This window comes from Triturus cristatus, chromosome 6, assembly GCF_964204655.1.
Source record: "Triturus cristatus chromosome 6, aTriCri1.1, whole genome shotgun sequence".
NCBI classification, from domain to species: domain Eukaryota; kingdom Metazoa; phylum Chordata; class Amphibia; order Caudata; family Salamandridae; genus Triturus; species Triturus cristatus.
In genome coordinates this window covers 1,134,697,293-1,134,712,242 of record NC_140589.1, presented here as the reverse complement: position 1 = coordinate 1,134,712,242, position 14,950 = coordinate 1,134,697,293, and the positions used below count along the sequence as shown (strand labels likewise).

Below are 14,950 nucleotides of genomic sequence, written 5' to 3'. Positions count from 1 at the left end.
GTTGAGGGACACTATAATGATCCCATGGATCAGGATCCTGTGGGACATCTTGTGGTGCATTGGCATCATCATCATCCCCTGAATCTTGTGGGTCAGGTGAGGGTGGTGTACGGGAATGCGCAGGTGAAAAAAAGAGGTGTACGGGAATGTGCAGGTGAAAAAAAGAGGGTCTTCAGAAATGTAAAGAGAAGGGTCAATAGCCACATTTTTCTGTTTTAAAGGAATGTGGTAGTCCTCTGAGCCCATTTTCACTTTTTCCGGAAGTTTGGCATGATTGTGTCCAGTCTCCGGGTGGATCGCGATTTCTTTGTTTCGGATCCGGTGGATTTTCTGCCCGAGACGCTTTAGTCGCTGTACTGTCTTTAGATGTCGGTTTTGGTGTTGAAAGTTTTGTCTCCAAATTTTTCGGCTCCAAAGATTTAGATTCCACAGCGGCGGAACAGAGACCAGAAGGTGTTTCGGTTTCCACACCGAAGGTTGCGGGTCGGCACCGGCGCGTTAACAGGTCGAGCCCGAGCCGGAAGGCTGATGTCTGTGTTTTGGCACAAGCCTGAAGGCGGGGACAAAACTTTTTTCTCGGTGCCGACCTTGGCCCGATGGCAGAGGACGAACTGGAGCCTTTTTCTTGTAAAGGAGATGATAGGGGAACGAAGGCTCTTTAGTCAGCGTCGGATACAGAGACGTGCTCCTCCTCTATCTCAGCTTCCTGCGCTTGCGATTCATTGTTATCCGACTCTTCTGCAAGGAGGTTCGGCAGCGGGCCGCTTTGCTGGTACATTTCGTGACGTCGAACTCTACGATCATGGATGGTTTTCTTCGATCGAAATGACACACACGCGTCGCAGTCTCTCGTCGTGTTCCGGGGATAGGCAAAGGTTGCACACTTCGTGCAAGTCGGTGCGCGGGAACTTAGCACTACACCCTGGACATAATTTGAATGGAGTCCGTTCCATCAGATGCAACCGATCCCGGCACGGGTATGTCCAACGGCCATCCACAAATGTTCCAATCGAAGATTTTCTAGTGCAAAACGATACGCTGAGAGTGGGAAATGCGATCCATAAAAAATACTGTCAAGGGCAGTGGATCGCGCATCGAAGGTGGCCCGAAGGAACGGTGCATAACCAGAGTGCAACAATTCACATCCGAACCCGATGGCGGGAAAAAACAATCTAACAATGGAGTTGGTATCCATGCGCACTATCACCTAAGGGAGGAGTCACCTACCTTGTGACTGGAAAGACTTCTTCGAAGAAAAACAAAGTGTAAACATCCGAACCCAACACTAGATGGCGGACTATGCACAAGCATATGATCTACAGCTCATATGCCTCGTACATCAATACCCTTCAAGTGGGCTGAAAAGGATATCATCTATCTAGGAATTTAAAATTACCTCTCAAATTTCTTCAATCTACCGTGCTAATCATCCTCCATTACTTAGACAACTTGAAATTGACCTTAAACGTTGGACCCCTTTGTATCTTTCCTGGTTGGATGTATCAATACAATCAAAATGAGTCCTTCCACATGTCCTATATCTTTTCAAGGTCTCCTGATAGAGCTCCCTAAAGAATCTTTCTCAGAAATTAAATCGTTGACAATTCAATTTATAAGGCAAAACCGTTGAGCACGTCTCCAAGTAAACACTTACAACTTCCCAAAGAGTCAGTTGGCCTGACTTTTCTCTGTATTATAAGGCAGCGCAACTATGAGTGATATCGGAATAGGCCATGAGAGAGTCGCATAAACATTGGCTCCATGAGGATAGAGCAGTGGCTCAACATTACATATGGGACCTGTTACTGAAGCCCAAAGCAGATAGACCCCCTAATGCATATCTGACCACACCATTCAAACAACCCTTCGAGTATGGGTTTTAGTGACAAGGATGGACAACGTTTCCCTCCCCATGCACTCTGATACACTTCAACCCTGCATTTCCACCAGCACTTAACACAGGCCCTTTTGATTCTTGGAGGAAAGGTGGATGTTTAATGATCTCAGATCTGTTCCATGGGTGGGACATCATCACATTTGAACTTTGTCAGCAAAATTTCGGGTAGGCAGCTTCGAAGAGACATCACTATATGTATTTAAAACACTGGGTGCTCCGCCCCGATATACGCCTTGCAGCTACTAAAGATCTCTTGCACATGGAAAATTCTTTACTCCGTGCAGAGGGGATGAAAGGCTCCATCTCCTTTCTTTATGCTCATATGCTTAATACCCTTCCTAAGACTAAACTCCAACATATGCAGTTTTGGGCAGGACTATTAGATGAGCCCGTCTCAGACAATCAGTAGCAAAAACTATGGAAAGACATCCCCAGATTTAACCATTCCCCAGAACTGAGGGAAACACATTACAAAGTGTTTGACTAGTAGATATACCTCTCCAAATGTAAAATATATCATTCTAATTCAACAGATCTTGCTGGAGGGGATGTGGATTATTGGTTGACTTTCGGCATAGAAAGTGGGATTGTCAGATTATTAAACCATTCTGGGAGGAAATTTTAGCACAAATTAAAATTAAAATCATATTGGGGTACCCTCTTCCCAACCACACTTGGATTTGCCCTATTGGGTTTGCGAAATGAGATATTGAAACATCGGACATCCGCAAATGATTTTATTTTGTGGCTATGTCTCGGAGCCGCTAAAATGGCTATTGTAGAAGCATGGAGGAAAACACTGCACCATCGCTGGCTTGCAAAACTGTGGCAAGCTCTTACAATTAAATGTATAACTGATGTCTTCACAGATAATTATAAAAATGTTGAATATCAATGGGGCGATTGGTCTTTTCTTTTCGAAGGTCTCTCACTTACAGATTGCCCTACTCGTACGAGGGAATTACACCTCTTTTAATATTAATCCTTTTGAGAGATACAGGACTCTTTTTGAAGTTGAGGAATCTCAAATGTAACACTCCCAACCTACCTACTCACATACACAGGATACGATTTTGCATTCTCACTCATGTTTCATACGTGGGGTTTTATTAAGGGGGAGGTTTATTTGAGTGTGGCAATTTTCTCAATGTGATAGTGTATTATAAACAAATGAAGTGTACTGGTAATGTTATGACTATCTTGAACATCTGACACAATCATTATCACCCCTCAAGGGCATCTTTGTGTTTTTTTCTTCTATATATGTATCGCTCTATGATTTTATGTAAGGCAAACATGTTATGAAGAAAGTTTGACTAATATTGCATTGGTGGAATGGAATAACGAAAGTTAATTAGTAAAATTTAAAAAAAATGATATGCAAGTAAAACACTGAATGGAACATAAATGCAGAAACGTCTCCAATAAAAGCACTATAAACAACATTGTATTTGTAGAAAACTTACCAGTTAATACAACCTTTCCAGAAACAAAAATAAGAAGGACAATCCTTGGTTTGATCATCCTGTAGATTAACCCAGGAAACAACTCTGGCTCATAACTGTGAAGAAAAAAAATGGCCATTAGTCTTAGCTAAAATGGTATGCATATGTTTGGTTAGTCTTATCAGCTTAGAATCCTTGGAGTTAGGTCCTGCCATAAATCTTGTGGCAAATTCAGTAAGCAGTCAAATAAAATATCTTTCTTTCATGTTGTCATGTTCAGTCCACTCCTCTGTGGGCAACCTTACATCCACAGAATGGTATGGTTGCATGCAAGTGTGCTAAGGCAAGTGTGCGAAGGGTCAAGCAAGTGGTGAGCATCTGTTGTATAAAAAAAAAATGCATAACTATACATGCCCTTTTATGTTAAACATTAGTTTAATTTTTTCTGCATTTATACAATTCCAACACAACTTTGGGACATATGTTTTTACTTTAATAGAGTTTGTAAGTATAAAAGTGCACTCACTTTATAGCTATAAATAGCATTAGTATTGAAACATGTCTCCACATACTCTTATTACACTACAAAATACTAACTTAATGTATCTGCTCTATCTATATTTACCTGAACTTTGCAAAACAATATTCTGAGTACTCTTAAAAAAAAAAAAAAAACATTTCCGATTTTCAAAGTGCAAACAGGTTAAAAAGAAATATCACTTCTTGCTGCGTTTAGTTACGACATTCAGTTAGCATTTTCTTTGCACTAAGACATCACATAAGCCTTCCCCAAGACGTACTGGCAACATAAAGGTTTCTAAAAGCAGGTTACAAAAGAGGGCATAAACAAAAAGGTACAGGGTGAAGTTTGGAGGGAAATAAAATGAGGCAATAACTACATAACAGCTACCAGAAAAAGAATAAAAACTGGAGAGGATATACAAGTGAAAAATGTTTCCAATCTGGAAAATATCCCCAAGCAAAATAGTTTGTGGAAAGAAATTGAGAAAGTTAGAATAAACCAGAAAGTAGTAAATGATCAAACTGTATTAAAACGTTTTCAAGCAAATTGACACAAGTAGACATCTTGCAAGTAAAATCAAGACCAGGCTCACATTCAACCAAATGAAAGGCATAAAAGATGTTTAGCTGGTATGTTAATAGAAGAATCAGAACATACAGCAGAAAGTTTTCTGAATACTACATTGAGAAAAGATGATCTTTTCAGAAAAAGATATAGCAGAGGTGTTGAGGAATGCTGGTTTGGATAGGATTATCTCAGAAGAACTTTTAATACACAAGAAAAACCGTATGGCAATACAATTGCTACTATCAGCAAATGTGCATGGGGAGATGAGATACCAGGATAACTGTATACAAGTTTTCGAACTCCGTCTCAGTTGAAACGACCACCTTAACAAAGAAGGGGAAAATAGTAACTTCTTTGGTAAAGATTTGCATGTTTCTGGGCCAAACCGTCCAAGTGCAGTACTGAAATTGGATTAAAACATTTTTCTAAAAGTTTATTCTATATGGTGGACTAAACCTAGATCAAAGGGACTTCGTACCTGACAGACATCTCACCTGAAACTACCATTATAGTGAGGATGTCATAGATAATGCGGAGACTTAAAGTTGATGAAGAAATAGAATTTGACCTGGAGAACCAGGCTATGAACTTCCCAGCCTAGTTTATCAGATTACTATGGAATATATATCAGGACTCCCAAGCAGACTAAGTTATGAGGGAACTCCGTACCAAATTAGAGTGCGAAATTCACATAATTTGGTTTCATGTAAATATGGGTAATTTTGGTACAATTCCACAAAATTACGTATAGTTACATGGAATGCAATCCATCATTTAGCGTAATATTTTAGCATGAACTGCATCCTCGTGTCAATTTAACACAACGATACATTTTGCACAAAAGAATTGCATTCAGTTGTTTCTGTGCGTTTGCAGTAAAGTTTTACAGTGAATGGCTGGTAATAGCAGAATTTTCCATCACAAGCAGAACCTGAAATCCCCAAAATTACACCAATTAGGTCAGTTGAACTAGAATTGTGCCCAGGACTATTCTGAATATGGAAGTAGATAGAGGCCCCTCCTCCTTAGGGCCTTACTGTTTGTGATTCAATCGAGATTTATCGAGAAGGATGAGTAAAATAAACTCAGACCTAATAACCTGGGTAGCAACAAACATTTTAATATATGCTTAGAGCCCTTCAACACCTTACAAAGACTTCTGCTGTCGCAGCAAATACTTCCTGTCTTTTATTGTTTTGACCACAGTCCGCTAGAGAAACAATAAATGTAACCTTAGCATGAGGTCTTTTTCTAAATTTTTCCATAATTTTCACTGCTCCCTTTGACTAAAAACCCACTCTGCTTCAACAGAGGCATATTCAAACTGTGGAATTCTCCAGGTTAGTGGCAGACATCAAGTGACTAAGGTCTGCACTCCGATGTAGTGAATTCAAGCACATAACCTGTGTAAAGGCAAATAGAAAGTGTAGTCTAACTCATCTAGATGGCTTTCCTCCGTACATACATTGGTCCAATTCCACAGGTTTAGGTCCAAGGACTTTTGACACAGCTCCAATGCTACCTCTCCTGACATACGATCGGTATCTAAACCCATCGGCAGTCACATACTGGTCCCCAACCAGTCACCTTCTGTAAAATGACAATTTCAGGAGAAAACATACCAGGAAGCCCTCCTAGGCCAAATTAGAAAGAAAACTGCTGCCATGATTAGTAGATTTCCCCCCCCCCCCCTTTCCCGCTCCCAACACTACCTTAATCGTTAAGAAGAGTTCCCCTACCTATCTGATAGCGGCACCCTAATTTACCTCCTTGAAAAAAAATTGGTGTCCACAGATTTTCATTCTTGATTTGTGATATTGGCTCATTAGAGAAGTAATTTTGCTTGGATAGACATTGCTGATCCGGGCCGAATTTTTCTAGATTTTTTTTTAATGGGTTGCTGGGATGATGTAATATTTCAGGAACCATGAGACCTATATACTTCATTTTGGTGTCAACATAGATTTTGGGGGTCAAGTAGTCTTAAAGAGAGACAGAAAATAACTCCTCAGAGCAACCATTCCGGCATTCCAAATGGCAGCCCGAATAGAGGAAGAGACATATAGAAGTGAAACAAATAATAATGGCTTATAAACCTTTTATGTATACATCAAACAATGTGTATGATCTGAATATGAAGAAGAAAAAAAAAGTTTCACTCCTGTTTTAGACACATTTTCATAGTTCACTTTATTTTTTTGTTTCTGCAATCGCTCGTGGTGCATTTGCAGAATGCTGAACATTTGAGAAGAGCATATGAATGAATGAATGAATTTACATTTATAGAGTGCATGGCTACCAGAAGGCCTCCCAGCGCTAGAAGCAGAGTAATCACCGAGCTACCACCGAGCATTTAGGGGAACAAAAAAGTTTTAAGAGTTTGCGAAAGGAGAGATAGTTGACCTTAAGCCGTATATAATCTGGTAGCTGGTTCCAGCATTTCGCTGCAGTAAATGAGAACAGGCGTCCACCACTCCGAACTCTGTTCATCTTGGGGATAACTCCAAGATGTTTCTTCCCAGAGCGCAGGGATCTTTTGGAGAGATAGGGGGGAGATGACAGAACGAAGAATTAGTGGAGCTTTAGCCGAAAGAGTCTTATGGGCAATGCACAATGCCTTAAACTGAAATCTTTCCGCAACCAGAAGCCAGTGCAGAGAGCTGATGTGCGATTTTGTGGATTCCTGATTATGGGCCTGCATGAGGAGTCGTGCTGCACAATTTTGTACAGTTTGTAATTTTTTGATGGTAGAACAAGGGGAGCCTAAATAAAGCACATTGGCGTAATCAAGCCGAGAAAGAATCAAGGCTTGAATCAATAATCTCCTAGCATTGAAAGGCAGCTGGGGGAGGATTCTTCTAATCATTTTCAGGATACTGTAGCAAGTACCTGCCACCCTGCGCGCCTGCTCCTTGAAATTAAGGTTGTGATCCAGCCAGACACCAAGGCTGATATTTGGGGGGGGGGGGGGGGGGAGGAGGAAGAGACCCTTTCCAAGCAGTTGGCCAGGTTGCTCTCCGCATTGTCAGATGGATTAAGAGACACAATCAGCTGAGTGTCATCAGCATAGGAGACAATCTGAATCCCACCACGGCAAGGGGGCTCATATAAACATTAAAAAGCGCATGGGGCTCAGGGAGGAACCCTGAGGCACCCCGCATCTCAGAAACCTCCTTTCGGAAATAAAATTGTCCTCAAAGACCTGAAATGATCTGTCAGTCAAAAAGGACTAGTCACTTGAGTACAGTTCCAGTAAATCCAAGCTCTCTAAGTCTTGAGATCAGTAGTTGGTGTCGAAGGCCACGCTATGTTCGAGCAGGACAATAGCCGCGGAACCGCAGACATCCAGAATTTTTCTGGCTTCTTAAACTACAGCTAACAAGGCCGTCTCCGTGCCCTGTTGGGGTCTAAAACCAGTTTGAGAGGGGTGAAAGCGTTCGTTCTTCTCCAAGAATGCGGAGAGCACTGAGTTGACATACTTTTCACTAATTTTAGAAATCCCCGGCAGGAGCGAGATCAGCCAATAGTTAGCGAATACTTCTGGGTCTAAATTAGTTTTTTTTAAGAGAGCTTTGACCATGGCTCGTTTCCAGGGGGAGGGAACGAGCCCAGAGGAAAATGAGATGTTAATAAAGGTCCAGGATGGCTGGGGGGGGGGGGGCGGGAGTTATAGATTGTCTCAAGGTCGGAGATCTGGCAATCGGGGTTGATCCTCCAAGAGGGGGGTATTTAAAAAAACTGGTATAGGGGGAAAGGTCGAATAGATATCTTCGATTTTTAAAAAAACTGTACTTTGCCAAGTTGTTGCAACGTCCTACAATGTCATCAGATGGCAGGGGAGGCGCGGGGGGTTTCAGGAGAGATTTCGCAATCTTAAAAATATCACCGAGGGAGTTAGAAGCAGAGATAATCTTTTTCTTTTTTTCATAGTACAAGGATTAGGCATTTCTAATTTCTGCCTTATAGGCTTTAGTGGCTCCTCTATATTTGGTTTTCTTGATGGTGGAGAAGTCTTTCCTCCAGCTTCTCTCCAGACATTTACATATTTGTTTCAGCTCTCTGAGCTTGGGAGAGTACCAGGTTAAACTGTTCGGGCCTTTTTTATTGGTCATCCATTTTTTAGGAGCCAGCAGGTTTAACGAAGAGTCCAGCCAGTTGTTAAATTTATTGTTAGCGGTTTCCAGGTCATCTTCTGACACAAGTTTGGTATTATCGAGGATTGATGCCCAGGACTCAGTTGAAAGTTTAGACGAATTCCGGCTCCACTTTTTACCCTTTCCAGTGGCTGACTACCACCCTGTCGGGTCTAAAAGAAAGGGACCATTTAATGGTCTTACCACGGTAGGGGAATGGGCTTTTCCACAACAAGACTATTAATGTTTGAAAAAATCGGGTCAAGAAGATGGCCTTTTTGGTGGGTGGGACCGGACACTTTCAAATTAAGAGATAGAGCACCCAGACTATCGATTACCTCCTCTGCGTCAGGTGAGGATGTAACATCAAAGTGGATGTTTAGATGACCCAACACAGAAAAATTGGGGAGGGAGCTGACTGACTTAGCTATCACCTCTGGTAGTTCTCTACTAAAGTGACCAATGGTTCCTGGGGAACGGTTGATTAGGACCCCAGAGAAGGTACAAGTAGAAGAGAGACCAAGAGCAAAGAAAACACTTTCACAGTCTGGGATCAAACTAGCTGAAACACGACAGTTGAATTTGTCTTTATAAATAATAGCCAGGCCCCCTCCTCTGCTTAATTCCTGGTCTTGCCTCTGAATCAGGAATCCAGGGGGCAGTGCTTGAACCAGCACCGGGTCGGATTTGTTGGTGAGCCAAGTTTCCGTGAGGAAAGGGCATCTGGGTCTTGATCTTCCAACAGTAACCAGAGTTCAATAGCGTGCTTAGGCATCGAACGACAGTTCAGTAAGCACATTTTAAAAACAGATTGACAAGATGGGGTCTTAACGACTGAAGTCGTGATCGGGGAACCTAATTCAAAGGAACATTGAGGGCATTTATTGCTAATACTGGTCGGCGCAATTGTGTGAGAGCATTTATGATGAACAGTCTCTCTAAGGTAGTACAATTGCTCGGCAGTGTAAGAGTCTACCTGTTGTGGCAAAACCAGGGGTTTTGGTCTCTGGACCAGGTCAGGCGCGGACGGGCTTCCCTTAGGTGCACCTTTGGCGCGCCCGCTGCGCGGCTGCGTCATCCGCCCCTTATGAAGTGTGGCGAACGGGGAAGCCGTCGCAGCTAGACCGCTGATCTGTTTTTCTACTGCCTGCGCTTGACGGTCCCCCCCCCCGGAGCATTGAACACAGCTCCTTCCCCCAACAGCAGTGTGCAAAGAAAGCAAGGTAAAATACAATTTAAAATGCAGTGCATTAGGGACATCTTTTAGTAGCACAGGTTTTGAAAGTACATGTAAGTTCTGTTGGTACAGACTTCGAAACTTCCTAAGTTTTAGCACACCATCAATATCTTTCCAAACTAATTCACACAGATCTTTCTCTACATATGCAGGATACAAAACATTTACAGATCTTCTGATCTAGTAGAACGCTCTTTTAAATTGTCCGCGCACAGAATAGGACGGTTGAAAGTCACTTAGCAGGACTGATTGCTTGAACTCACTGTACCGAAGATTGTCAAATGTGTGCCGGTCAGGACTGGAGACAGACAGACCAATACACACACACTATTCTTCTACGTCTTTAAAGTCACATTCTTATTCGGTCTCAGTAAAAGCTTTTAGAAACTTCACAGCTTCTGCAGGTAAAGCTCTAAGCTTTGTTCCAATTTACTCATAGTGTCCTCACCCGTAAGAATGTGTGTCTGGAAAAGAACACTAGGGATCTCTGGGTCAAGTTTCTTGTACAGAAAATGAAGCAGGATTAAGTGTCTTTTTTCGCCTGTACCGTAATGTATCCATAATTCGGACAATCCTTGCCTTATGAACATTGGAACAAATCTAAGTAGCACAATAATAACATCTGTGTCCTTTGACAGTACAATGACTCAATTGGAACCATTTTTAACAGGCCACTCAACATGTGGCACAACACGAAGGTCAGTTTTCTCCAATTTGCTTTTATGTTCTTCAACAATATGGCCTGTACCTTTTGAATCTCTCTCTCTGCAGGCACCAACACCTCATTGCCAATCATTCCAATTACAAAAATGGTAAATTCAGTGTTCACTGAAGCATAAGCAATGTTTTGGCAGGTTAACATCTTCAAGTTCATCTTGTTTAATGTTGCTGACCAGAATTTACCAAGTTGCACAGGTACTGGTGTCGAATTTTTGATGCAGGCAAGGTCAATGATTTCACTTGTAGACATTCGTCTGACTGTCTCACAATCTTTGAAAGATAGTACAGATAACTGTTAAAGATAATGTGCAGTTCTTGCAAGGTGCACATTGACTTTGATATCTTGTATAACAGTCTGAATGACTTCTCCGAAGTATTGCATGGATGACCTCTTGGCCATTCGCAACTGTGACAGTCCACAACATCAACAGTTTTCAATTAGGACACCATTTTGAAATTAAATTCTGTAGGTGAAAAGGATTTTTTCAACCTCTTGTTTGAGTCTGTGCTTCATTAGTTTGGTTGCAGCATCTCCATCAAATAATGCATTTGTTGGAAGAAGATCATGCAACAGTGTCCTTGATAAATTCACCCCTTTTATTTGGTACATTCATCTCTCTATGTGCTTGCAGAAGTCATTTTGTGTAACTTGTACTGTAGTGGCTGGTTGGATGAAACTCTTACTATGGCAATTAAAGCATGGAAGTTTAGCTTTAGTGATTATGTCAAACAACTTTTTCTCTTTCAATACAAATCTCAGCTGCTTTCGTTTTGAATATAGTTTTGATCTAAATTCCAGGACGGCAAGTAGACGTGCCTTTATTTCGTTGGCCACATATTGTTTGGTAACAAAGTGGTATAGTCACACAGGCTCAGTCATTTCAAAGAGGTTTCCCTGCTGCTGCATGAAATGAAGAAGGCGCTCAACATTTTTTAAAAATGTTCCCCTCTCTTTCTCACAAGTTTATGGTGAGGAACAGTTTCAGGACGGCCCATTAATTTTGAATTTGCCATCTCTCTAAACACATTGCAAATAGAAAGGACTTCATGGTAAACTAGCTGCCATTGAGCTACATATTAACTTTTACGTGTCTGACCAACAATTCCTTTGGAGATTTTCTGAGATTTCTTGAACATCCGTTCAAGTTTCGTATATGGAGCCACATCATTTAACATTCCCTCTGTCTTTCACCACAAAATGCCTTTGGATGAATTTTCTGTAGAGGTATGATTTTCCCATCTCTAGATTCTTCACTCGTTCCAAATACCAGAACCCATATATCAGGCAGTTTATGTATTTGAATTAGCGAAACACAGCAATCAGTGACTCTACAGTCTTCACGTGCATCTCCCAATCACCTTCCTGATCAGCATGTACCAAGTTTTTCACTACAGCTATCATGTGCAAAACGTTTCCCCAGTACTTTCAAAGTTCTGATTTTTCTTCACATTCTTTGACAAACTCAACAAATTTTGTTTTCATGTTTTCTGATTTTAAACTGAGTTCCTTGAACATTGCCTGGCTTTGCATTACGTCTTTTGAATGAAGTACACCCTGTGTCTTGATCACTTCTGAGTTAAGAAATGAAAACCCTAATTTGTCATTCTTGTTCCAGAAAGCATTCCAATGCAATGTTTCTATAGCCTCATGTATGATGAGCATACCTTTTAACCTACAAAATTAATGAGTTCCGCTCAATGCTGACTGGACAGTTTCGCCTCCAAATATTTCAGACTCAATAAGTGCTTTGTCTAGTCCACATCCACTGAGATAACTTCCTCCACACTGCAACGCAACTTTTGTAATGAGGAAAACGCCCATCACCGAATAAATATAATCACATTCTACTGGATTGTTCATCAAAATGTGAGCTACAATACGGAAAACCCCTTCATCGCAGAAAATTGGCAGCATAGGATGGTCTTCAAGCTGAGCAGACACATTTTGGAATTTGTTTTAGAGGCGTGTATGCAGTTGCATAGGTTGTGACTGGAGATGATATTGCAGGTTAAAACCCAACCTTCTTCAGATGGATGGTATTCTGGGAGATAAGAGCATGAATTCCAGCCCACGGAGGAAATGGCTGTTCTTCATCCTTCAGTCCGCACTGAATAAGCGATATGATAAATTCAGTTAAATGAGCTTTGTGGACCACAGTATCTGATAGAAGAAAATCCATATCCTCTACCACTTTGAAACTTTCTGGTAGACAGGGATGTGTTGATGGCTTGTAGTGATTTCGCATACGTTGGCAAGGCAGTTGGGTTATGAGTTTGCAGCTTTGTTTGTTTATGCCTACAGCTTGTTTTCCAGCAGCTACTTCATTGGTACAGTCTTGAAAAAGCACCATGGCAGTATCAAGTGAGCTGGATGTTCCAGACAAAGATGAGCGGGCTTCAAAATCAAAATTATCAAGAGCAGTGATTAGCTCTCTACTTTTGCATTTGTCATTTATGGGATGGGCAGTCATCATGTGTAGCAAAGTTTTCTTTCTGCTGGGATTAAATTCATAAAACATGATTTGGAAGAGACAGTACATTTGCACAGCATGAGCATGTCAGTTCATGCGATTGTTATCCAATTCTTCGCTTTTATCTTCAAAGTCATCATCAATGTTGTTAACTTCTGTCCGAACTCAAGGACTTAAGTTAGTAACAGTTTTGCTTTGCTGATATTAAACAATGATGTAAAAAGTGTTAGGACAACATCAGGCTTTCTTGTCGACTCCCATTATTTGCAGAGGTCTGGAGCATAACAAAATTTCTCATTAAGTCCAAAATCTAAATCGTTCAGGACGTTTACTAAAATGGTTGCTGCTGATTTTACTGCATCCTGTGATCTTATTTTGGGAGTAAGAACTTCGGGAATCAAATAAGCTGAGATCATCATAAGTGTTTCATTCTTTTTGTTAGTCTGACAAAAACTAATTCTGCCATTGCACATTCTCATTAGAAAGATCTTTATTTTATTATTATGCATCAATACAATTTCATCAGGGTTGACCATTATTTCTCTGATCTCACTGAGTGTGAATCCATAGCCAGTACTCAAAAGTGACTTTAAAGCTTTTTCAAAGAGTGCAAACTTAACTGAAGGCTGGCGATTACCGCGCTACTGGGAGCTCATTGTACATTCATGTTTTTGTATGTACCCACGCACGCATACAGTTCTGGTGGACATACAAATCTACAGCAAATACATTCACCTCATTGTTAAGATCAGCTACTAGGCTGAAAACTTCATCCTTGAAGAAACTAGCTGCAGATAAAAAACAGGTTTGTCCTTTGAGGCTCACATACTCGGTACTTTGTTCGGTCATCAATCCCTTTGGCCCATGTTCTTGCTAAACCAAAGATAACACATTGAAGATCATCTGCTTTCTGATCAGTTGTTGAAGGTGGACGAAGGGTAGCCATTAAACGTCCAAGTGGATGGGCAGTTGGTTTGGTTATCGTCGCTTTCTCAGAAGACTCTTATTCTTGTTGTGATTCACTGGTTTATGCTGTTTTTTGACAAATTCTTCCCAGGCTTTTTTCCATTGTATAGGACTTGTAGCACTTGTTGAGAAAGTATCTGATTGTTTTCCCCCATCAGTTTCAATCTTTTGTGATCTTCGTCTTGCCGCATTTCTGCAGCAACTCAAACTCTCTTCTAACCAGCCGCAGTTGATGTTAGCTTTCCTTTCGGATTGGTTTGGCATATGACACATTTTTCTTTGTTGAAGGAGTCCTCAGATTTTGTAGTTTCGCAAAATTCTGTCAAGTGGTAAAGACCGTCTGATACCACCAGCTTGACTCATGACTAAGAATTTTCAACAATGGAAAACTTGAAACAAAAATATTAAGATAAATTACCAATATGATGGCTAAACACATCATTATAGCCATTTTGGAAAAGGGTAGGAGGGTTGCTCTGAGGAGTCATTTTCTGTCTCTATAAGACTACTTGACCCCCAAAATCTATGTTTTGATAGCAAAATGAAGTACATAGGTCTCACGGTTCCTGAAATATCACATCACTGCAACACATCCATTTTTAGGGATCGTCGATGCAGCGCTTACGCTGTCTCTTCGAGACATGCTGTATTCAGGATATGTGGGTAAAGCTCCACTTACTTCCCACCCATCTTTTTAAATGGCTCCTATCCCTGTCCTTTGTAAATGGTGGCTTTTCATTGGTCATTAGGCTTTGTAGTCCCTTTTTAGTACCGCCTTGTCTCTTCTTCCAACTTCCCATGAGGACACCCCGTTACATGTGTTGGTACGCCCTAGGTTTTAATTACAGCCTCAAGGCACTACTTTCTAAAAGGCCTTCAGACAGGACACTCACTTAGTCCTAAACTAGATTGGCAGGGATTACTTTACTTGCTAGCACATCTCACATTTATATTAGACCTTATATAAATTTCCCTTCATCAGTTCCACATA

The 14,950-nt window shown here is 41.1% G+C and overlaps 1 protein-coding gene across 4 annotated transcripts in view; it reads right to left on the bottom strand.

The window, feature by feature from the left end:
- The window catches only part of TBP (TATA-box binding protein), a 336,509-nt gene that overhangs the window by 34,638 nt on the left and 286,921 nt on the right, over positions 1-14,950 (bottom strand). For all 4 annotated transcript variants that reach the window (XM_085612033.1, XM_085612031.1, XM_085612032.1 and 1 more), the window contains one exon: positions 3,364-3,458. In XM_085612033.1, coding sequence (XP_085468159.1) covers positions 3,364-3,458 — 95 coding nt within the window. The remainder of the gene's footprint in view (positions 1-3,363; positions 3,459-14,950) is intronic.